Source organism: Charadrius vociferus, unplaced genomic scaffold (assembly GCF_000708025.1).
Source record: "Charadrius vociferus isolate BGI_N301 unplaced genomic scaffold, ASM70802v2 scaffold298, whole genome shotgun sequence".
Lineage (NCBI taxonomy): Eukaryota > Metazoa > Chordata > Aves > Charadriiformes > Charadriidae > Charadrius > Charadrius vociferus.
In genome coordinates this window covers 328,949-353,336 of record NW_009649936.1, presented here as the reverse complement: position 1 = coordinate 353,336, position 24,388 = coordinate 328,949, and the positions used below count along the sequence as shown (strand labels likewise).

The 24,388-nt window shown below is 43.4% G+C and overlaps 1 protein-coding gene across 1 annotated transcript; it reads right to left on the bottom strand.

The window, feature by feature from the left end:
* Positions 1–14,584: 14,584 nt before the first annotated feature.
* Positions 14,585–24,121, bottom strand: CLIC6 (chloride intracellular channel 6). The gene is made up of 7 exons (XM_009891313.1): positions 24,098–24,121; positions 20,713–20,724; positions 19,416–19,525; positions 18,862–18,987; positions 17,556–17,662; positions 16,419–16,600; positions 14,585–15,010 (listed from the first exon to the last, which is right to left on the bottom strand). The coding sequence occupies exons 1-7, from the start codon at positions 24,119–24,121 to the stop codon at positions 14,849–14,851; spliced, it is 723 nt and encodes a 240-aa protein (XP_009889615.1). The 3' UTR covers positions 14,585–14,848.
* Positions 24,122–24,388: the final 267 nt, after the last annotated feature.

The window sequence follows — 24,388 nt, the reverse complement described above, 5'->3', positions numbered from 1 at the left end:
AAAATTCAATTTAAAAGAAGATTTATGAAATCCTGAGGAAGTTAATAGAGCTGCATGGTGAGAATCATAACACTGTAATGAAAGAAAGTTGTGATCTTAATACCACATGATTTTGGCAGGGTATAGTAGGAAATGTAGGTATACTTAAGTATCCTGAATTACATTTTAATATTTATGTAGCTTAGTGAAAGCTTAGGAAAGACACATGAGCTTCGCCTGTAGTATGCAGAGGAACCTAAATAAAACAAGCCCTCTGAGATCTTCCCACCCAGTTTCCTAAGATCCTTTCCTTTGCCTTTTGGTTTGAAGGCGTATGCCCAGAGGTAGCCATCATTGTTGTTTCTGATAAACATTGCCCTAAGGAAAGTCAGGACCTACTAGTTCTGTTCCTGGGTGACCAGGCAGGGTGTCTACAGAAGAAAATTAAAAAACCTGTAGGGTTTCTTACTGAACCCCTTATGCCCCTTGTCTGGAAACCTGGTACAGACCTAATCCTCCAAAGCAGTTCACCGGTACCCTGCCAACCAGTACTATAAGGTAGACTCCATTTCTTTTGGTAGCATTGAGCTGGGATGCTGTGTTTCATTGCCATGCTTAGCTTTTAACACTAACCTGTTCCAAACATAAATGTAGTCTGACTAATGGTGCGTGCACAAAAGTAGGCTTGTGTTCTTCAGCTTGGTCCAGACCTTGAAAAAGGAGCTGTGCAGTAAGGTATAAAACAAGTGAATTTTCTCAATTCCACATGTTTTCACAGGGAAATTATTTTTTATGGTAGAAAAAAAGAATTAACAGGCAAAGATTTACATACCTACTGCATACTGAAATTCCTTCTCTTTCACTTAAATATGCCTGTCTTCAACATATAGTAAACTCAGTTTCTCATAATCATTAATGCATTTCTTTTCATTGCTGTCGTGGGAGTAAGATACACGTGAACCATAATTTCAAGCACTGTGAGTTCAGACAGCTGAGTAATAACTAGGAACAACTCTTACTACTGGCCAGAGCCGTACAAGATGCAGGCCTGGGCAGCTTCTTCTTCAGGCAGTTCCAGAAGTGCTGAGGTTTCTACATGGAAATGCTGCTGACCTGAGCTATCCGCCCAGCAGTGAAAATGGCCCCTGGCTGTTCAGTCCTGTTTGCAAATGTGTTGTCAAGAGATTTCTTTTTTTTTTTTTTTCGTTTGACAATTGCTTTAACAAGCAGCATAAAAGAGAGACCAGTGGTCTCACCACCCCAAGGAAATGCAAAAAAAAAAAAAAGAGAACTCCATTGACTTCTGGTAGAGAAGAGGGCAGATAAATGAGAGAAATCGATGGGCAGGCCTGAGACATGTTTACTTTGCATATATTACTTTATTATGTTTGGGAGGCATTTCTGGTAAAAAGAGGAGCATAATTAAGCAGAGGAATGTTTGTAATTGTAACCAGGGATAGAAGTCTGGGCCAAGGAGCTACACTTCAATGTCCCTGGGGTGAGTTTGTCACCCTCACCAGCAATAGCATCTAGAACTGGAATGCAAAAGTTATAGCCTCAAAAAAAAAAAAAAAAAAAAAAAAAAAAACACACAAACCAAAACCAAAATGGCAGCAAGAAAAAAGAAAAAGGCTTTGATTAAAAATTTTCTTTAAAGGGTAGAATGGAGCAGAATCTGTTTAGAAGACTTCTCCAAAGTGAGAGACAAGAATGGGGTGAAGGGTTTCCTGATTGCACAGGGATGGGGGTAATTTGAGATGTTGCATGCAGTCTTGCTGAAGAGCTGGAAAAACAGAAATTGTCTTTAACACTAGCTTGGAGAGTGAGGACTGGCGAGAGGGAATGGGAAGGGAGCCCACAGCCTGAATCAGACCTTGCTGCTCAGCGAGATTTGACCAACCCAAGCTGGAAGTGGGATGGTGCAGCAGGAGGTAGGGACGCAGCAGACAGCTGAGCTAACCAGCTTCCCCCAAACAGACTGTCAAATAGTAATATACCAGGAGTTAAATATTGTCTGCTATGCTGCTTATCCACCTTTCTTTTTCTTCCATTAATAAAACATTGCTTATTAAGTCAACTGAGTCATGTTTGCAAATGAAGAAAATTAGCTTGCTGAGTACCAGAAAGTTTAGTTTTAATTTTCCCAAGCTTCTGGATGGGCATCTGGGTTTAGAAGAGACCCCTAAGATATGAACTCAGCCCTTGTCAGTCAAGTCCTGAAAAAAGGCTTATACAAGTAAATAAAGTTTATCTGGCCCTTCCCTGCCCAAGACTTCAAACAGCAGCTTCAGCTTCTTTTTTACATCCAGCCTATGTGGGATCTTGTCAAAACGATCACTACTCTCTTTCTTGTGGTTTCCTTAGCCAAAAGCACAGCAAAAATCTGGCTGTACTCATACAGCTCTGACCGCTTGCCCAAGCTTTGGTTTCAAGAAACAGCCAACAAACAGGAGGCAGTGTCATGCTGAAACGTTGGCTCACCTGAGGCCAGCCACGAGTGACCAACAAAAGGCTGACAAAATAGCCACGGGAACCATTTTGAGAAGCACAGGGCCAGATAGGGTACTGTTTACTCAGTATGAATGAATTTTGGGTGAGAAGGTGTTGAGCGGGGGGAATTCTTCAGAATGAAGCTACTGGGTGTCCTCCTCAGGGAGCATTAAGTCAAGCACAGCCTTTCAGGATGGCTTCGTATTTTCTCTTTCAGTAAAAAGACCGATCCTCTCCTCGAGCAATGCACTTGCAACACATTTTACACTTGCTGGAAAAAAAAAAAACAAAACCAACAACAACAAATTTGGGGTGAAGGAAGGGGAGAAGAGAGCTGCTCTTTTTTCCCATCGTGTCTCTCAGCCCTCTTGCTGTGCTTGAGGAACCTCACTTGAATTCCAGGCTTCTTTCCCTGAGCCTCAGCAACACTTTCCCTGCAGGAAAGCTGTGGTTTGTGAAGCAGAGAGGCCCCATTAGTCACTGGGGAAACCCCACAAGTGTGCATATGGAGTCAGCTACATATGGTGTTGTGGTGGGCAGTGCAGCCCTGTGCCAGGACCGAAAGGCAGCCTTTTGCTCAGTCAAATGGCAATGCTCGCTCCAAGCTGCTTCTCTCTCCCCAGTGTGGTTCTGGGACTCTTTTCCCCTATGTTACGCTGCCTGGATGTTGGGGAAGTCCAGCCCAGGGTGTACTGTGAAGTTCAGCTACCATTCTGCTACTGGGAATGCCCCCTGTAGCCTTTCCTCCGGTACCAAATGCCTCTGACACGCAGGAGGAAGGCTCTTGGCCATCGCTCCCTGCAAGCTGAGGCAAGCTCTTGAACCCGTGGTGTATCACTCCCACTCCACCTTTGGCTGCCAGCAGTTGAGTGATTTAGCCCTGCATCTGACAGGTTCATCCAGGCTGGTTTCACCCCTATCTCACGTTTTTATTTAGTCCCTAGGAGCACATGACGGAGTTTGGAGGCTTCGCTATTTATTCAGTTCCTCACTGTTTGCTGTGCTGACAGCTGGCGTCACTGCCATGTTTGAAATCTTGGCTCCTGAAGTAGTAGCCCCATTTCTTCTCTGTGCCTTGATGATGTGAATTCAGGAGATCACCTCTGTGCTGCTGTTAGCAGTGACTGCGCTCAATCCCAAAGTTTGCATACGCGTTTTAGATTCTCCTGTTCAAGCAGTGATAGCACTCAGTTAATGTGTTTGCTCAGGCAGAGAAAAGGCTTCTGACGTTGGTGACTTTATTATTAGAATGGCACAAAGCAAACCCCAGAAAACAGAAAAAAAAAAAAAAGACGCATCGCCAAATGTCAAAATGCAGATTGCTAAAATGAAATTGGATGTGGAATTTGTTCTCGGGGTAATGAAGAAAGGCCAAGGATTTATAAGGCAGGAGATGGGGTGGTTCGTTCAACCAGAGAGAAATTGTGTGTGAAGGAGTTTTGACAAGCTTTGTAGATGGAGGCTTCAGCACCCAGAAGATCCTGTTTGACCACAATGGCAACCAACCTGTTGGCTAATATTCTTATCACTGCAGTTATTTCAAATGGCTTTTTAGCAGCTGCTTCTCCAGTCGTGCCTGCAAAACCACAGCATCCAACAGGTAAGGTCTGCTTTCGCGCAGGATCCCAGTGCTGTCCTGTGGTATGGCTCAGCAGGATACCAGTCTCCTGTCATGGGTGTAATTGTTAAGTGGGCTGGTTGGAGCACAAGTTGACAGATGTAAGTAAAAAGAATGAAGAGTAGATTTTTGTATTATGATGGGGGTTACTAAGATAGAAAGCAGGATAGTGTCAGGTAGAGTAACTCTCATGGCCCCACTGAAGAAACTGGCTTGCTGAAGATGTTGCATTCCTTTTAATAATTTTTTTAGTATGTAATATTTTCTCTTTTAAATTAAATAATGTAATTATTTATTATACTTTACTAATATCATTATCTACTTATATTTATTTTTTATTATTATTTAATAATTCATTATTGTTTCGCGTATTAAAGCTGTGTGCTTCACAGCAAACTCTATCATTGAGCTGAACTATACTAGAGATCTGCATTTTCAGTAAGTGCAAAGCTACCTTTTTGAGGTAAACATATCTAAGAAGAAAAATTTGGTGTGAATCCAGCCAAACTGTACATACAGTTTTAGACGTGACATTGAAGAAGATTGTAACACTTCTTTTTTTTCCCCAACCAAGCTCAGAGGCAGATGTCATTGGAGGTCCCTGTAGCAGATGAACAAGAAAGGATCCTGAAATTTTTGTCATTGTTTGATGAAGCACAAAAAAGTGCCGTTTCCACAGCAGACCCTAAAATCAGTGGAATCGAAGGTAACTGTCAAAAAGTAGTTAGTCTGGAAATTTGCAAATCTGCTAATGGTTTTGCAGGGGCAAGGTGTTGTATATAGCTGATTCTGTGTATGCCTTTTTCTATAAAGTATGTAAGGGTTGGGTAACAAAAAGTGCCAGGTACCTTTTTGAATGGCTTGTTGTTTTTAAATGTGTTTTTCTAAGGAAGGGGTACCTGGGTATTTGTCTGTGTGTTATGGGAAGATATTTTGGGAAGGAGAGGTGAAACAGGAAAATCGTCTCCATGCAAGTTTTCAAAGTGTTGGAGATATTTCTCTATGACGAAATCCAAAATTGGAGAGGAGAGCAAGCTGTGAAAAACTTTACTGCCAGCGATATGTTATTGCAGATGTTTTTTGAGTATTTTAAGGGCACCACGTTTATTAATGTTGGATCTGTATGTTTTACTTGTAGTACAACTTGCCATGTCATTCAGCACTAGTGATACAGCATGAGTCAAATACTGAAAAGATAATGATCATATCTGCAGGGCAGAGGTCATGTTTCAGTATAACTGGAAGCAAAAACACACTCAGGGAGGTGGAGGGATTTAAACAAGAAACAAACCCACAAGCCACAGAATTTCCATTGACTTCTATTTGGACCAGTGATGTTTTGCTTTTAACTCTTAGAAGAGGATGAATAATTTCTTTGACTAACACTTGTAGGTCATGCGCCAGCTTCAGGTGGTGAATGCTATGTACCCTGATTCGTGTATCGTGCTATAAAATGAGAGTTTCCTCGCTATATTGTAGTGTCTCAGATCTACCATCTGCCTGGTTAAACAAGGATCTCACTTCAGTCATAAACTTAGTGTATGTTCAATATTTATCCATAGTCCTCTCATAAAACTTTTCCACAAAGTGACAGGGAATCCATTTTAACTTAATGAGAGCTGAAAGTGTGCAAATGGAAACAAAGAATAGGATTTACATTAAACTTATTAGCTGAACACATTTCAGTGCAGAATGTAAGTCTGTGAGCACTGAGCACTGCTCCAAGTTATGGCGTGAGCATCCTGCTATGAGAACCTGTATTAAATTTTAGTAGTCCATAAACAATACAAATTCTGTGCAACAAAACCACCCAGCTAAACCCAAACCAAAAAAGAGAGAGATTTGCAGCTTTCTCAGATCAAATTCGGTAGATGTCTCAGCACAAGAGAGTTTTGTCTGAATTTTATGTCTTGTCTGTAGGCATCTTCCAGAACAGCTTCTAACTGTGTTCCCTTTTTGCATTTCAGCTTATGCCAAGATGTATGGAAAGAAAGTCAAAACGGTGAGAAGAGGCAGCTCTGTGTTTTCTCTTATTTGTTATTCTAGTTGTTCTCTAATACCCATATAACTCTCATCATTATTCAGTAAAGTAAACAATGGTGTGTTTTGTGTTTCCTGGATTGCTGGTGTCTCAGTTTCTAGAGGCTGCCTCACTGACATTGTCCTACATTTGTACTGTTTTGGACAGGAAGGTGTAAACGAAGGTCCATCTCTTCCTCCATCTGAACTGAGCAGGGACCTCCTGGAAATAAGTCCTTTACATGGGAAGAATTTCTGGAAGCCTTCACTGCCAACCTCCTGGAAAATTGAGAGGTGAGACTTAAAGAGTGATGCTGTACCTTGTCTAGCTAGTTAACTGGGTCACTTTGGTACTGTGGCTAGTGTTGTAGAAGGTGCAATAAGTGCCTGACTTAAAAAAATGTCCAGTGTAAACCATAGGTTTCTTGCTGAAACACTTTCCTCTAATATATATCCACAGGTGAAACATCAGTTAAGTCTCTAGACCCATCCAAACTCTGGATTCGTGTAAATCATGCCAAGTGTCGATGAGGCCCACAACAAAGAGGAATCTATCTGGGCCATGAAAACCTTTGAACAGTAACCAGAGAGTAGACATTTTAACCATTATCAAGTTGAATCAGATCTGACCTTATATTGCCAAAGAGAACAGATACACAGCTCCCCATCTACTTACAACAAAGTCTGTTTCAGGAAAGTTCTCAGGTGGCTGGAATTGGAGTGTGAGCGACCTCACTTCACCACAGGTTGCCTCATGTCTCTGGACCAGAAACATTTTCTTTGTACCTCCTTCAGTTCTGTGGGTATGAAATGAGAAGAACAGCTTTCCTTTTGTGACAAGGGTGTTGTGGGTGTGAGTATACTTATGAGGCATTCAAATGCTACAGCAATAGGGATGAGATAGGAAGATGGCTAGATATTGTTTCAACATTTTTTTGGCATAAAATCTTTGGGGATTATTTTTTAAAAGACATCTCATTTTTAACTGGCTTTCAAACCTTTTAAAACGTCAGCTTTACAAATGAGATGTTGTTTTTAATCCAGATAAATGTTTTTGACTGATCCCCCATTAGATTTTATAATATAATTTAATGGCAAGTTCTTAAATCAGGGGAGAAGAAGGGTGTTCCATTTACAACTTCTCCCATTCCTATTTTGGTCGTGTAATTTCTTACAAAGTAAAGTATTGTTCCTGAACACTTTTAGGCATACTCTTCAGAGAGACAGATGGATAGATGGAGTTTGCATTCTGACTGAGCAAAGGAGCACAAAACCTTAAAGACACTCTGTGTGTGTGCATATAAAACATTGTTTATACCAGGTACATGCAGTACAAACACTGTCTGTTACTCAGAAAGAACATCTCCCTTCCCTTATCTCAGTTTACCTCTTTAATTTTTTTGTTCTTTCATCTTCTCCTTTTCTACTTCTCTCTTTTCTTCTTGTCGCTTCTAGTTCCTGTGCTTTGGATTTATATTCCCAGCAGATATATAAATCAGTAATTTAGCACCTGACTAGCAGTTTGTAACCCTGAGTGAGAGTGAGAATCCCAAGTCACATTTTTCATTTTTATGACGTGCAATTAATCATTAGCCTTCTGTTAGTACAGAAAAGCAGGCAAAATAGAAGAAGGAACACTTACCTCTTCTGTCTGTCACACTTTTTAAGTCAGTTCATTCTTCCAAAGGTCTAATTCATGATTTTTGCAGCTGAGAAGATTGATAGTGGTAGATGTACTTTGCTTTTCAAGCACTTCAACATTGTGTAACGCACGTTTGATGTACTGGAAGATTTAAAAAGCCAAGCAGCAAGCAAGAAGCAATTGTATAAATTAAAGCGTGCAGAGTAATGTTTTGGAGCTTGTTACATCTTGGTGCCTCTTTCTGCACACTGAGTACCCCTCAGTACTGCCCAAAGCTGCCCTTGGGTGGGATCTACTGATTCTTGCCCTTCTTACAGCGGGGTTTAAGCACAACATGAGCCATTCGCCACATTTGCTTATCACTCTGTAGGGCCAACTGAATTTGCATCCCCCTCTGGTCTACCTCTCTGTGGGCCCTGGGAGAGCTTCTAGCTGAAGGTGCCCTCAGCCCCAGCTGGCATGAGAGCTGAGTGAGCAGCTTCTCAGCATGCTCTAGGTGGAGACTCTATGCTGTTTATGCCAGGGGCAAGAAACCCACTCTTTGAATAAGGAAAAGGAGGATGGAGACTAAAGCATTCCTATGTCTTCCCACATTTATCGAGACACAGCTCTTAACTCGGTGAGAACCACCTTGCTGTGGTATTAGGGGTGTGTCTGCATGATACAAGCAGGCTGTTGCAGGTACCGCTGCTCCGCTGTGAAGCAGTGTATTCTAACCTGGACAGAACATCATCTTGGTGAAGAACAACAGGGTAAACTAGGCACTTTGGACAGCTGAACCAGGTTAGAGTGCTGTCACATAAGCCTGCAGAGCCAAGGTGACTGTATTCATGAGGATGCAGGAATGTGGTTAGCTGCTACAGCTGCTCTCACCTCTGCAGTGGGCTGCCTGTTTTATCAGTTCATTGATGCGGTTATCTGGGTGCGCCTTTGCTACCACATTTCCCAAGGCACAAGTTTTATCTAGAATGAGATGGGAGAGGGAGGGAGGAGGTGGGGAGAGGCTCAAATTAGCTCAAATTACATCCACAGTGATATGAACTCTGTCAGAGGAGGGCTTGCTGATACCAGTGTAGGAGCAACCTTCAGGTAGACTTGTACCGATGCAGTGGTAGGACTTTCTATCCATATCACAAGGTATTATAACGAATACTGTTACTGTATGGACACATCCTTAACACCTTGCAGCCTGTTAGCTCAGGCATCCTTAGGCACAGAGGGGCTTGTGACACTCTGTCTGCTACAGTGCAGTTACGTGTGAGGCACACAGAGCCTGTACGTTTTTCCAGGGGCATCTGACATGCAGCATCCTCCTTGCAACCTGCGTAAGGTCTGACTCCTTGTCATGTGAGTATAGCTTCGTTACCTGGAGCAATTTACAACTATTTCAGTGTCTTACAATGGAGTGAGCCAGAAGATTTGGTCTGTGATTATTCCTGTAGGCAAAGGAGCAGCAGTTTTCACCTCTAGAGACTGATTGTCTTCACTGCAGATCACGAAAGGAGTGAAACTTTTAGTACCTTGGTATTCATCCTAATGTTTTCAAAATGAAGAACGAGAAGTTGAATGAGAGCAGCTTTTAAAATATTTTTAATCAAAAGAAGATACAGGATTAGGTCTTGTTTTACTTCTTAATATTGAGTAGAAAACCAGGGTTTGGTGTTCTGTGGTCTTTTTTCATCTCTTCTCCAGCATTTCTACCTCTCATTTTTCCCCTTTCATCACTGAAAAAAAATAAAATAAAAGGCAATGGAACAATAGAAGGGAGAAACCCAAGAAAAACAAATGCCTTCAGTTTTTGAAAAGGAACATTTATTTTGATTTTGGTTTATTGGTTTGATTTAATCAAAAAGTTGAATAATTTTCAAATTTCAAATTAAGACTCATTTCCTTTAGTTAGTTCCAGAAGAGATTTTTCTGTTTACATTCTGCTTATCAATAAAAACATCTTAATCAGCATAAGTCCAGTTTAGGCCAGGACCTGGAAAAACCTTTCTCCTTCCTTTCTTTGCAGTTTGCTAGCACAGGAAAACTGAACGCTGGTCTGAGCTATACGTTAGGAAATCCGTGGGGCTGATTCATCCCACAGCTCATGAGCAGGGCCTGCATTTGCATCTTTGGCACATGAGAAAACTACAAGTCGTTCAGGAAAATAATGCCAGTTAAGGCTGCTGACTGGAGAGGGTAGCAGTGAGCCATGGGGCAAACTTCTGCTCTCCCAGCCCTGCCAGGTATTCAGGATCTCTCACCAGGAATCTCATTCTGTAGGGCAGCAGCTCCCATGTGTGGTCAGTAAAGTCGCGGTGAGTATCTACAGAATGACTATGAGCCTTTGGGTACCTTTTAAGGGTCCACAGGGAGCATCTGGGTGGCTGCCAGCAATTGGGTGATATCGGCACTTGGGGTGGCTGGTTGAGAGGGATGTTTGCTAACCTAGTCAAGGCTCTACCATGTTGTGGATAGTTTCGGTTGACTTGAACTTTCAAGGTTGTGCCTCACCTTTGCACTTGACTACTGGTTCTGGACACCTTAGAAATAACCTTTCTAATAACCTAGGAAAAAAAAAAAAAGGCTTTTAAACTAAACTTCAACCAGTTGTAAAGAGCTTGTGAAATTTAGATATTTGCTAATACTTAAACAAATAGCATGTTGATAGGGATGAGGGATAGTAACTTGATTTCATGAGGTTTATTTTTTCACTGCTTTGAAGCTATTTTAAAAAAAAATGCATTGGGGAAAATATGTTACAGTTAGTTACCCTGCGTTTGATTTTATTTCAGCTTGCTTTTGGAAATACTGCATTGAGCGCAAGTAATGTTTAACCTTCCAGTTCATGGGTCACGCTGAAGACTAGGATACTGAAGCTGAGAAAGAAACCTTCAAGCCTTGAAGAGTTTTCTACACGAGTGGTTGAAGAGCAAGTAACAAAGCAACTGTCTGACCATATTTGCCTTGCGCATAATAGGTGTTTAAAAGGGAAATGCAAAAAATTGTATTTAAAATGGTAATACAATAAAAACTTTTTTTTGTACAAGCAACACCGCACAGAAGACTACTTGTGCTAATAAGCATGTAGAACTCAGTAGCTCTATCTCCACAAACATGCCTTGAAGTAATGGAACATGATCTCTGCCCTGGCATGGGATCAAGCACTACAAACCTGTGTCGCGATATTACATTTTATTGCACGTCAAGGCCACTTGGACAACTGATGATACCATTAACACCACAACTTGCTTTCTGTCTGCCTTTATCTCATCTAATATGTTCTCCAGTAAATTGTTTTTAAAAAACCTTTTGATAGTCTTTTAAAAATAGAATAACTCAAATGTGGACAAAGGTCTTTTCTTAAATAATATGTTTTAAGAAGGTCCAGACTCACACTCAAAATGTGTAGCAGGTACAGATTTGTTAGTGTACACTCAAAATGTGTAGGAGATACGGATTCATGTACTGTGGGATTCTGTGGACACTTTATCTGTTTTCTGGTATGCTGCAGTGATTTCTGTGACTTCTCTATCCACATCTTCTCCCTGTGTTGCCAGAATTATGCAAACACCAGCCGTAATGTGCTGGTTGAGGTAGCATCGTGTGTGCCCAATAATCCATCATGGAGGGCTGGAGCCATGAACTTCTTTTGCATGAGTAAGAGCAAGGAAACCACAAAACATTATGTTTCGAGACTATCAGTGGCCACAAGCATTTAATCAAATACCCTTCCAAGCAATGTTAGATTTTAAGGAAGAGAAAAACTACTTCTGCTGAGTGTCTGAGGCTTTTTTTCCTTTTACCTGAGAGTACTGGAAGTGCAGGCATGTGATTCTGATGAAGTCTTGGAAAAAGAGGACAGGGTGACAGAGGTTAAATGAATGATCTGGAGGGAAAAAGAAGTTTCATGGTGTCTATAAACCATAAATACAGGCATAACACAAAGCAGCATGGCGTTTCAGACAGATATGTCTCTTGCCCTTTTTAGTCAGTAAGGACGAACAGCGATGGTCTGCTCTCTGCTGCTGAGCCCTGGCGCACCAGCTCCCGAGCTGCATCCAACTCTGGTGCTGTGGTTGGGTTGGGAAAGCAGGGAAAGACAGACATGGGGCGGTTGTTACTCTGGATACAGGAGAAGGAAGCCAGTGTGGGAGCTTATGGAAGAGAAGGGTGATATTTATTGTAACTGGCACGTATTTTACTCACTTTTGGTGTCCCATGGGTCACCTGCACCCAGATGCCTGCCCAGGCAGTCTGTGTGTGAGGTGGCAGGCCAGTGCTGCTGGCTGTTGACTGTCACATCTGTCACAGCTCTTGGATTCTCCACTGGTGACAACAGGCTGTTTTCTGGACGTGCCTTTTATATCCCTTAGGGATCTGTCAGGATCTTTAAGTCAAAGGCAAAATTCCTTCGTCCCATTGTTCTGTTTTTCTTTATCAGGATGTTTTGTGGCTCCCCTCCTGTTCCTCCTCATCTCTTTACCTTAGCTTGAGGCTTCAGTTTATTCTTTGCCTTCTTGCTATCAAGTCCTTTGAATAAATTTACTTCTACAATGCCCTGTAGCAATTAGCCTATTCCTTTTTTTAACCCTTGTTGCTCTGTTTCTTCCAGTGCTTTCAAACCCATGTTTTCCTTCATCTTCACCAACCTCAAGACTTGTGTTACAAATACTCTGACCTGTGCCAAAAAGCATTGCTGCACTAATATTTGCGCATGATTTGGAGGTAGGTACTGTTCCCCACAACCAGCATGGCCACCCTGTTTCCAGGAGGTAGAAAAGAGCCGTACAGATGTGACCCACACACTGCTATGTGCTCTCAGGGCCAGAGAATAACCCAGGCTCTCGGTTATTAATTGGTGATAGTCATAACTGTATATATATGGTGAGAAGTAAGAGAGGGCCAGGAGCAGGCTCATGCATTGGGATTGCTCCAAGAGCTGCCTAGCAGTGTGGGCAGTCATCATTTTGGATCATCCCAAATGGGTCTCCCCAAGACCAAACAGTTACAAATGTGGCCAGCCCCAAACCTGCACAGATGTGGGACAGTTGGTGCCATGTGGCAAAGTGGTCAAGGATTACACCCTGGCCCTCTGGTTTTTTATTCAGCAGTAATGGGCACAGCCAGTGTGTATTGCTCACAAGATCTCACTGGAGGTCCGTGACACATGATTCCTCCCAAATCAACGCTGGGTTAAATTTTGCCTCGTTTCTTAAAATTCAGGCCGCTGTTGCAATGCATCTTACCAGGAAATTACCAAGGAAATAAAGACAGAACACTGTTCAAGTTACTTATGAATTTGTATATTTTCTATTTAAATTTGTAAGGCATATGAAAAGAGTATACAGATTTCATTTTTTATATATTATATATTATATATATATGTATGTTTTTGAAAATACAAAGTAACAGTTAGTAATATGTGATGAGTCACTGCTCAGCTATCAACCCCAATATGAGAATTCACAATTGAGGGTGGGAGGGGAAAGGTATTGTGTCTGTTTACTCTAAAGGCAAACTAAACTGCATATTGAACAATGCTTACAAATAATTGTGATGATAGCACATTTGCATCAGAACCATGTAGTTTGTAAGACGAAGACACCGCAGACACAATATATCTGACAGACACTGACTATTACCTTTAAGTAATGCTTCGTTAGAAAGCAAGCGTATGTTTGACACGGACAAGGATGAATAACTAGTCTATAACAGTCTTTTTGTGGATATAGGTGCTACAAAGGCTATTTCTAGCCATTTTCACATCTATTTTGTACATACAGGCAAAATCCATCAGAAGGAAACTTCCAGGTGACCCTATGACTAAAGCATCGCACCCTCTACTCCTATGTGCTTGCTGAGAGCCTGCTCAGCAGAAAGCAGCTGTGGACATCACTTCTCGTAGTCCATACTTCTCTAATAGTGCGCTCCCTGATGCCAGGCGAGAGGCTGGTTCTCATCAGTACTGGCTGCTTTGAACACAGACTCATGCAAGGCTGGAGGAGTTCGTCTAATCCACCCCCTGACCTAAGGCAGGAGGTAGGTCCACACTGTTTCTGATAGATACCTGTCTGATCAGCTGGAAAGCTCTCAGCAGTGAAGTCCTAACAGCTGCCCTGGGAAAGCCAATATGCTGGAACTCAACCAGGAAAACAACGTACAGAAGGACTCTTTCTTTCTTAGACCCTCTCCTCCTCTTTGCTTTCTAAAACCAAATAAGAGTCATGGAGGGATGACCAAGAAAGATACTACATCAGTAGCTGGGGACAGATTTCACCCGTTTCTTCTGTCTACAGTGACAAAGCCTCCCCCTCCTCCCTTGTCAAATATCTATTATCAGGTAGTCCATAGTCCAGCGACTGTGTTCCTCTCTTTGGGAGCACAGGGAAGGAAGTTCCATGGGTTATGCAGCCCTGAGAGAGAAGGCAGGATTTTTTATTTATTTATTTATTTTTAATACCAAAGAAGACTCACGCAACGTGAAAAGTTGTTCTTCGTTGACCTGCCCTGCAGGTCTATAGCACAGAGGAGAGGGCTTCTGGGACGTCAGGTGTGGTCCCACCTACAGGCTGGCCTCTCCCCTGGGTTAACCAGGGTGCTGCATGGGCACCAGCTGCTGGCTGGTGGCCCTCTGAGGCTTTACAGAGAAGCAAACAGAAACCCTCCTGGTAACTGAAGTTTGGCAACAACTGTGAAACAGAGATCAGAGGCAGCAATAATGACAGGTTAAATGTGTGTTAAAAACAGGGCTATCTCTTCTCAAAATTCAGCAATTTAGCATAAGTCACTAGTCTGTAATATTGCTATAATTGTGTGACCTACACTCTTTTTTTTTTCCCTAACTTCAACAAATGCTTTAATATTGACTGATGCCTTTAACTCGCAATGCACAACAGACATTCATGTGTGCAGACATCTGTACAGACACATAAACATATACATATATAATTTAAGAATGAGCAAATAATGCTATACAATCATTATAAAAGAAGGATTGGCCAATAGCAGAACTTAAAATTACACTGCAGAATGTATGCTGGCTTTTGTTTTTTCCATCTTGGGTGGTACCCATCTAAATCTTAGAAGTAATAAAGAACAGAGGCATCTTCTGTTTACTTCATTCTCTTTGCAACATCCAAATACGCATACTCGATTTCTTGATCAGCAGGACAAGTATTTGTAAATTCATCTCTTGCATATGCATTGTTCAAGTATCTTGAAATCCCTGTCATTTCAGGTGGAAAATCAAAATTTCTGTATTTCTTTGCAACAACCTTTTATTAAAAGAAAAAAGAAAAATATTACACACATGATCAGAAAAAAAAAACCCAAATCTACTCCTTATGCACATTTTTAATTTTTAATGTGTAATTCTGCTGTTATATGCAACATAGGGAGAAAGGAGAAGGAAAGACCAGAAAAAAAAACCCAGAAGACACGGGATGAAGAAAAATAGCTAACAAGCTAACTCACTCAAAAGGATTTATTTAGTATAAATATTCTGCTAGAGCTACACAGAGCTATGTGGACCAGTAGACCACAGCTGGAAGAGATGCAGCTTACAACAGCAAAGGAGCTAGCATAAACCAGAATTAACAGAATAATCTTACAGTAATATTTTGGCACATACTTGGAAACTTTCACTGAAACAGAACGGGAAAACTTGAATTAAAATACTAAATTTCAAATGGCTAGGGAAAACAACTATTGGCCAATACCTAACCCCTCCCTGTTGGCCAGCAAAGACAGTGTGACATTCACCCTTCACCATCCTTCATTCACCTGACATAAGGTGATTCTCCCTGTATTGGCTCTGCCGGCCCAGCTACCTCTAGCGCTTTGCCTTGCCTGAGCTTTGCGTGGGCGTGGGAAAGGGCTCATTCCCTTTCTGCTCTCTCTGGAATAGGTTCAACCAGGACATCTCTGGGGAACGTTTTCATTTGTGGAGGTACCAGAAAAATATTCAATCCACTCTTCCTCCCTCAAAATAGTAACCAAAAAGGAAACTTTCTGAAGTGACCTCGTTTGTTTGAAAACCGATGAATTTCCACTGTGGCTGTTTCTCTTCCAGACCCTGGTTGGCTCCAGAGTAGACCAGCGACAGGCTGTGACAGCACCCAGACATCTCGGTCACCAGGACTGTTAGGTGTGTGCGGATGCTCCACAGCCCTGAAAGAAGAGGCTGGGAGCCTTGGCTGGAAGGCAGCGGGTGGTGGCTACCCTGTCAGCATTATTGGTACTAGTGGTGATATCCAGCAAAGAAAGAGTTTTCGACTAAAAAAAGTGGGAGAGAGAGGTTTGAATTTCAGCTTTTGCTGGCTTCTTGAATTGGTGTGGACCAAATAATTTAACCTTACTGGTCCATGGCACTTTGCATCTGAAATGAAAATGAAAACACTTCTCTACAGCACTGAATATAGCACTCATTTCATACTTATGAGAGGCTTAGCGAGTGCAGTCACAGCCCAGATATGAAACCAGATGTTCTAGCTCCAGAGTCATCAATATGAGGATCTGCCTAGCTGTGCTGTAATGAAATGACCTTGCGTATTAGCATCCAGTGTCCCTACATGGCTACTATGTGGCCTGAGAATAGAGATAAAGGATTCCTTTGCCTTTCAGAAAAGGACCCGTGCTTCTGTGTTGCCCTTCTCTTCAGGAAGCTAAAAAGCAAATCCAAACCTTGATTATATGGAGCTTTGGTAGGAGGTTGCAATCCGCTAAGGTGAGCTCATCTCCATCCAGGAATTTCCGGCTGGAAACAGTGATCTCCTCTGTGCTGTAAGCATCAATTTCATCAGGCAAGGGGCTATTTAAATAGTTGTCCAGCTTCCTCAGGGCTTTAAGCAAAGATTTTTCCAAATCTAGGTTAAGACAATAAAAAGGTCATTCAAGCCTGTACCAAGGCCTCTCTGACACCAAGCAGAAAGGCGACTCCTGCATCCTGTCTTCTGGCACCAACCCAGCTCGCGGACACCCGGCCATGCCAACTCCTGCTATTCCTTTATCCTAAGCTTAAAACTTAACGCTGGGATAAGAGCTCTAAGTAGCTAAAGGGGGTTCTGAGAAAAACCAGGCTGGGGCTGTGTTAGCAGAAATGGCTCCTCAGACACCTCTGTGGGGCGTGCTTTTGCTGAGTGGCCCGGCAGAGTGGCTCTGCCTTCACATTTACTCTCGCCTTGGGAGACACGGGGCAAGCGCCTGCCCACAGGCAGGACAGCAAAGCTGGGGGTAACGATGGCGAAGCCACCTGGATGCCACTTTGGGGTGTACAGGAGTGGGGGTCAGAGCAGCAGGGGCTGGCAAGGGTTGGCTGGGGGTTTCGTAGGCTGGTGGTGCCCAAGTGCCACTGGGGAGAGGGGAGAAGGGAACAGCAAGAAGAAGAGGGTTGAGACCTGGAGGACAGAGAGGAGTTAATGCATGGGAGTAGTGAGGGTCCTGCTCTAGAGAGATGTGTCACGGGGCTAAAATCCTCCTTATTTACACAAATGGAGTAGAAATGTAAGGTCTCAGTTCAAGTGGGCTGTGCTTTTAGTAGAGCTGTTGGGAAGGTGCAGTGTTACGGGCTTGAGAGCTAAAGAAACAAGGAGGAGCTGGAGTTGGTGTTCCCATGCTGACAGTGGTATCTGCCTAAACTAACTTTGGGAATCCCCAGATAAGACAGTGAATAGGCACAGATTTCCACAGCCTTTATGATCTGGAAAACGACTGTTTAACCTAAGCTGTACATGGGATATCTCCAGCACAGTATGCTAGAATTGTATAGCTCTAATTTCTTCCACTAACTGCCAGGGCTGACGAAAGGACTGCAGCACATACTTTCATTAGCGTCTTTTCTTGGGTTCTTTATGAACGCAGAGAATTTTGCAAACACGTCATTTCCTGCAGAGTTAGACTCGGGGTGGTTCGGTGCAAGTTTGGGATACCTGAGGAGTTAAAAGAAACAAAAAGAAGTTATATGACTAGCCTTTATTTTCATCTCCGCTAATTATTTAATATACATTATTTACACTCCAGCCTTGCAATATACGGCCACACAGGACTCTCAAAGGGAACCATCCTGAACTAAAAATCACTTAGCAAGCGCAAATTTAAACCACTGTTAAACCGTGTGGATGACCACCTTTTCCTGAAGGAGATGGGAAATGACTGCCATGGTTGCAGACACTGCCCAGGCAGCCCAGTGCCTCTCCCAGGCCTCCTCCGCTAGAGGTGAGGCTGTGTGGACCATGGCTCCTGCCATAAGGAGAAGAGGAGGGAAAGTCCCTACTCCCACCAGCTGCTGCTCCTCCCAACCTCCTCGACTTGGCCTGCTCATGCATCAGCGAGCTCCGAGCGGCCGGTCCAGCAGCTGCTGTCGCCAGGGGCAGAGAGGAAAGGAAAAATGGAGGGGAGCAGCTGCTTGCCTAGTTTAAGTCAGGTTTGGCTGCTTGAGAAGGCAGCGCCATGGAGGGGACTGCTGTCCCCCAGGGAGAGACGGCATGTGGGTGGTGGACACGATGTTGCTGATGGGTGGGACAGCCGGGACAGTTTGGAGAAAGGTTTTGGGAAGAGCTGCTGGGGTGGGGAAGGAGAAGTCCGAAAGCCAGACCTCGCTGTGTGCTAAGACGGGCCCACCCGGCCACTCAAAATGAGCCCCAGCGTTTCTCCCGCGTGGGAGGCCTTCACCACCCTTCTCTTCCAACTACCTGCTGAAGCAGGTACGGTGCGAAGAGGGAAACTTCAAACAAACCCAAGCGGAGGAAAAGAGGACAGGTTTCTGCAGTGGCACGCAGGTTTCTGCAGAGGCTTGCCGCAGCGGGGTGGATTTCACGCCTTGGATTTCGCACCTCGCCGTGGCACAGCAGCCAACGCGGGGTGCAGGGGGAGTGCAGCCCCTGCCTCGGGGACACCCTGGGGACACCCCCAGCACAGTGACAGGCTTCAGCACTGTTTCACTCCCATCAGAGTTACCCCTCCCAGAAAGCTCCACCGTGGCAGCCGCACCGGCCCCCACCACAAGCCTCGCAATTATAACACGTGCAGCTCATTGTGGGCCTGACCCGCCAAAACTGAGGGAGGTTTGGTCACTTGCTGACCACCATCAAGGGCCATGAGGTGCTAAAAGCGGCCAGGAATACAGTACCGGGGCGGCGCTAGCTTTTCTTCCAAGAACTCCTCAATCTTATTGACATCGGTTTTCACTTCACCGTCAAATGTCATGAAGGGGGGATTTGTTCCCGGGGCAAGGTTCTGCAGGTCAGCAGGCTTTCTGATGGGAGGAAAGAGATGGGGTTGATCACAAGAGGAACCACATTTTCAGTTTCTACAGTTAATTTCAATGAACTGTTTCACCTTTAAAGTAGTCTGTCTTAGACAATAAAAACTTAGCCAGCCGCCTTACACCACTGGTGTGAGAATTCGCTAGCCTGTATCTAAATGTGCTCTGAAATGCTTAAAAAAACCCAAACAACAAAACTTCTGTCTTCTGTTACTGCAAAACAGATTAAAATCTCAACTGCTTCAAAGGAGTTATTCCTCTTTATACTAGTGAACCCTAAAGAGGAATCAGGCATCCAGACTGTTAACACAGTGCCAAGCCACAGTGCGCAGTTCAAATCTATCAGAAGGGAGCCACTCTTTAAAATCACCATTTTGGAAAAGTTGTTCTGAAAATGAGAACTCTAGTCACAATCTCACCTTTTCAAATCCACAGTTGTGACATTAAATATGACACCTTTTAGCCACAGAATCATAAAGAGACGCTGAGAGAACGGGCAATTTCCAATACTTTCACCATCACTGCCAGCCTACAATAAAAAAAAAAAAAAGCATACATACTTCTGTGATGATAGCAAATTTTGATAGCAGATGCAGTAGGAAAGCAGAAAACCCAGATCTGCTAGAAGTATGTGTAGTATGTTACTCATCACTACTAATACATATGTTCATGCAAAGTTTCTTTATATCCTTTTCCAAACATGCACATAGATATGATGAAGAATCCTGTCATCTTGCAGATGTAGTTTTTCATTAAAATGCATAATGAATATTGCCATAAGTTAGAAAACAAAACTGAAATCACAGTAGGCCTTCCAAAGGAAATAGTCTCCACCTCATTTGTCTATGTGAACATAAATCTACTGAAGTTACTGTAAGATTAAAACAAGTTAAATCAGTTTATGATCACAGGAAACAAACAGAGAAAGATTTACCAGCATAAATTGAGAGGTAATGTCTAAAGCACTTAAGGGAATAAACAGAAAAAATCAAATAATTAAGAATTTCAAACGAAACAACTGTGGGGACCCCAGAGAAGGAGGCAATTTTGGTGGTAGCCTTGCTCCAGCTGAACCCACCTGTCTCTGCACTTTGCTGAACTGAGGACTAATGAAGCACAAGTGCTGTGTCCCCCTGGCTGATCTCTCCTCTTTATCGACCCAAGGCTCCCACTTTTAAAGACTAAAGTGTGGTCATATCCAAGTCATGTAACCTCTCTCTCTCTGTGCCCTTGTAATGATGGTCTTTCCTTTTTGGCTGAATGAATCATCAGGTATCAATGTAAAGCACAACAGGTGCAAATCACCGTATATGTCACCACAGACGTTTTGCTCTCATTTGCATTGCATTTTCTCAAGAGGCTTTGTTAAAATGAGGCATAGTCTTGCGTAGTTGCTATTGGTTAAGTTAGGCTTCATGCGACATTGTTGGAAGAGAGCAGAGGTCTAATTTTGAAGCCCTCTACATGATTCTAGTAAAGCAGTGTTAAAACTGAAGATTAAATGTAAGGGCATGAAGTAAAAAAACGGGTGTATCATTTATTTAGTTAATAGGTTAGTTCATTAAGGTTTGCAGACCTTATAACCAAACAACACACATTAATGAAACCAGTTCTACTTGCTCTTTCACCTTCCTCAGCGCTATCAAATGAATCTCAAATATAGTAAGAAGTCCTCCATAAACAAACATTGCTGTGGCATAGCTTTATGGTGCTCACCTTCACGAAGAGCTCTATGTCTGGAAACGAGCACCTGGTCCGGAGCAGGCAGGTTTCTGCCATGGAGCTCGAGGGACACAGGAGGAGGGACACTTCTGCAGCTTGATAAACCGTCTTATTCTCCCTATCAACTCGAAGGATTCTTCTCTGATAACTCTCTGCTGCTTTCTGCCTCTGCTACTGCAACAACCACTGCCTTTCTTGGTAATGAAAACCAGAGTAGCCTGATGCCTTAAACACTGCCAGGGTATAAAAACTTTCAGAAATGCTAGAACAGCTGGACGGCTGTGTTAGAAAAGTCTTGTTTTGTAGGCGGCAAAAATGAAAGCTGGTCAAAAGCTACTATTGTATTTCTCCCCCTACTCAGAGCACTGCTTGCCAGTGCTGCACAGTTTACAGCAACAGGAAGATAGAAAACTACTGCGTATTTCATAAGGACAAGATCACAAAAGCTGCTAGCGTGATCTTAAAATAGAGCTAAAAACATGACACCACCATTTTGCCTCATCCTGCCTCTTATGTCATGTTTTAGCCACCCTACAAGGAAAAAAGGGGGTGAATGGTGTTACTGTGAACCCTCAGTGCTAGCAATGGGCACCCCATGCTCTCTCAGTGCTGGGCTGCGCTGAGGGGAGAAGCAGCAGTCAGCAGATGTTGTTTTGGAGGTGCCGCGTCTGGAGGAGGCGGGCAGATATATCTGGTGATGGGCTGGCTCCTTTCCAGCTGCCCCTCACTCTCTGCCACAACCACGTCCCAGCCTGCTGCCCCGCCAGATGGGCTCTCAGGGAAACCCCTTGAGCAGGACCCTAAGAGGACCGCAGCCCAACCTGGTACCAACCTCTGCTTTGGTGTCTTAAACCGTTTATTACAGAGGAATTTAAACCATCGACCTAAGTCAGTGAAGAAATAATCTTACAGTAACAGATTACTATGGTCTGGAGAAAGAAAAAACAAGTGTCCAGAAAAAACAGTTCCTGCAACTGATTTGACGTTTTCAGTCTTTGAGAGGAAAAATTAAGCTATCTCAGCAGGCTTCATGTACTGTTCAGAGAACTTTGCAGATAGCCCCTGCTCAGGAACAGCTATGTGATCAAAAGTGACAGGAGGGTGAACTTTTCCTGATTAATTACTATCTCCCGATGGCCATTAAGTACTAACATTTTGGGACCCTCTAACTTTTACTGCCGGAGCTAAGAAAACATGGTTGTTGCTTCGTTTTGTCCCACGTCACCTTGGTAACAGTAAATTTCAGGGAGCTGGACGCAGCAGCCCCAGCCTGCTCTTCTGGAGAAACGTCCATAGGTAGAGTCAGAATGCCAGGCCAGGACACATGTGTTACCATGACAACCGCAGGCGCGAAGCAGGCACTGCATCCCAATTTGCCCTTAACTGGAATAACAAATAGGCAACCAGGAGGGTGAAGGACTGGCAGCCTTGGCGATGTTACAGAAGCAACCTCCTGTCTTGTTTCTAAGTGCAAACTTTTTAATGTCCATACCTACTCGGGAGGAAAATTTACTACAGCACTACTGATTTTCTATTTTGCAATGGATAAAATAGCACACTGCCAACCTCTCAGCCTTCTGCCTTCATGTCTCGCAGCCTGCTAGCAACCTTCCACAAAAAAATAAAAAAAATCATTTGAACACGGAGGAATTGAATAAAATGGGGGATTAAGCATTGTTGATTACAGCAATGCTCTGCCAACTGTAACGACTGAGATGATTGTTTATTTGGTACTTTTTGACTACTTCTATGGGCTAGTTCTGATGGTGTTAAACATGCTGATGAAGTTCAAAAGGCATCTGACCTTCATGTACTGTGTTTTCTCCCCTCCCATGCTGCCCAGAAGGGACATTAATAGTGTACCGCCAGCTTAGCTGTGTCCTGTGCAATGCAGGTACCACGGTCTCCAGTGGTGTTGGTAAGCCCTGTGGTGTTTGCCCAGCTGTGCTGTCTCCAGTGGTTATGGTAAGCACTTGGCTTTTACTGCAGAAAATAAATTCACAGAGAATGGGATGTTTCCCCATTTCTGATGTTGCCATGATCCTTCTCACAGGCGAAGGAGGAACTGTTCTGAGCAGTTTCCTTGTGAAATCATTGGTGCACTTTATTAATATAAATCTACTCTAAAAACCCATGCTATCCAGGCTGTGTAGTACATCCCTACATCTAAGACAGGGCCACGTCCTCTAGGGTTGCTGTGCCTGGACTGAGAACAACAGGCAGATCTTTGGGAGTTACTACTCAGTCAAAAGCCGTGGCTGCTGAGGTCCTACAGTAAAGGAAGCAGCAGCCGTTCATGTAGGGACAACTGGGAAGCTACATCGAGCTTTAGGAAGCTGAAAGCCACTTAGTCCCCAGGGGCTTGAGCTCTGGGTGAGAAGCAAAGGGAGGACAAATCTGTAGACTAGGCAGGCCAAGGCTGGTGGTGGATACCTCCAGGTTTCCTTCAGTTCTGCAGAGCTGGAGGCAAATTACAGTAGCCCACACAATAGCACAAGCAGTGATTAAACCTTTCCCTACTGTAACAGTGGCCTGAAGTCTGAAGTGACTGCAAGACACCGAACACCAAATATGATTCAGAACTTGACATGGTTTGACCAAGCAACTCAAAGACACTACAGTTTCCTATAACCTTCGCTGAAAGCCCAGAACCTGGATATTTTGGTCTGCTGCAGAAAACGGTGAATACAGCTAGCTTAAATGCCTTCAGATACATCAACTTGCATTTTGACTTACAGGAGACAACTCTGTTCTCCTAACTCACCCCATCTAATCTGGGGAGCTAGAATTCCTACTGGACATCAGTGACACATGCCAAAGGTGTTTGTTCAAGTTTCCAAACAGAGGGTCTGACACCAGCCACTCAAAAATCACGAGCTGGGACACTGAAATAGCTTGATAGCTGTGTATCGAGCAACAGGACAATAGCTGAAGCATGCCATCATTGTATGATAATGTACTTTCCAACAAAGCAAGGGTGGCCTTTTTACAGAAGTCAGACTGTGTGTCAACACCTTACCTTGCAGAGACACGATGCAGCAGTAAGAGAACCCGAAAAGACATGCCTGTCCTGTATTAATTACCCCAGGAAGACAGTGCAGCTGGGTGTGTTGCAGCCTGGCAGCAAAACTCCCTGCATTTTCCTCCACAGCAGCGCTCAGGGAGGTGTAGCTTTGAGCTGTGTTGGGTACACGTGCAGAATGTAATTAGACATCCTCATTGTTGTGCTTAGTGATGATGCAGGGTGAAATCCTAACTCCGGTGAAGCCAGCGGGAGTCTCTTGCTGTTGATTCAATGGAGCATTGTATTTCCAGACTGGTTATAATCTTAATAACCAGGCACATGCTGCTGTAATTGTAGGTAATGCTGCAAGTTGGCCTCCACCTGCAATTGTTGCGACATTGTCTTAACATCCAGCTCTTGTGGGTGAAGTGGGACAAATCCCCAAAACACAGACCTGGTTTTTATGCTCTTCTGCTGCTTAAATAGATGGCTAACCACTGTCTTGAATAAGTGGCGTTTACTCTTTAATTGTGATCGGTCAGGAGGTCAATATGCTTTTTCTAGTAATACTGGGATTTAATGAGTTCATTAATCAAACAATTAAGACAGCCATTGCTGCAGAGGAGAAGAATGTCAGGCTGTGCAAGAAGCTTTCATTCAGAGCCT

Excerpts from the sequence above, each read along its gene's own strand:
- CLIC6 (XM_009891313.1), bottom strand. The coding sequence starts at position 24,121 with ATGTCGCAACAATTGCAGGTGGAG. Across the intron at positions 17,663-18,861 it reads GAAAAGCTAGCGCCGCCCCG|GTATCCCAAACTTGCACCGA; the intron begins GTACTGTATTCC and ends TTAACTCCTCAG. Across the intron at positions 15,011-16,418 it reads CAAAGCTCCATATAATCAAG|GTTGTTGCAAAGAAATACAG; the intron begins GTTTGGATTTGC and ends TTTTAATAAAAG.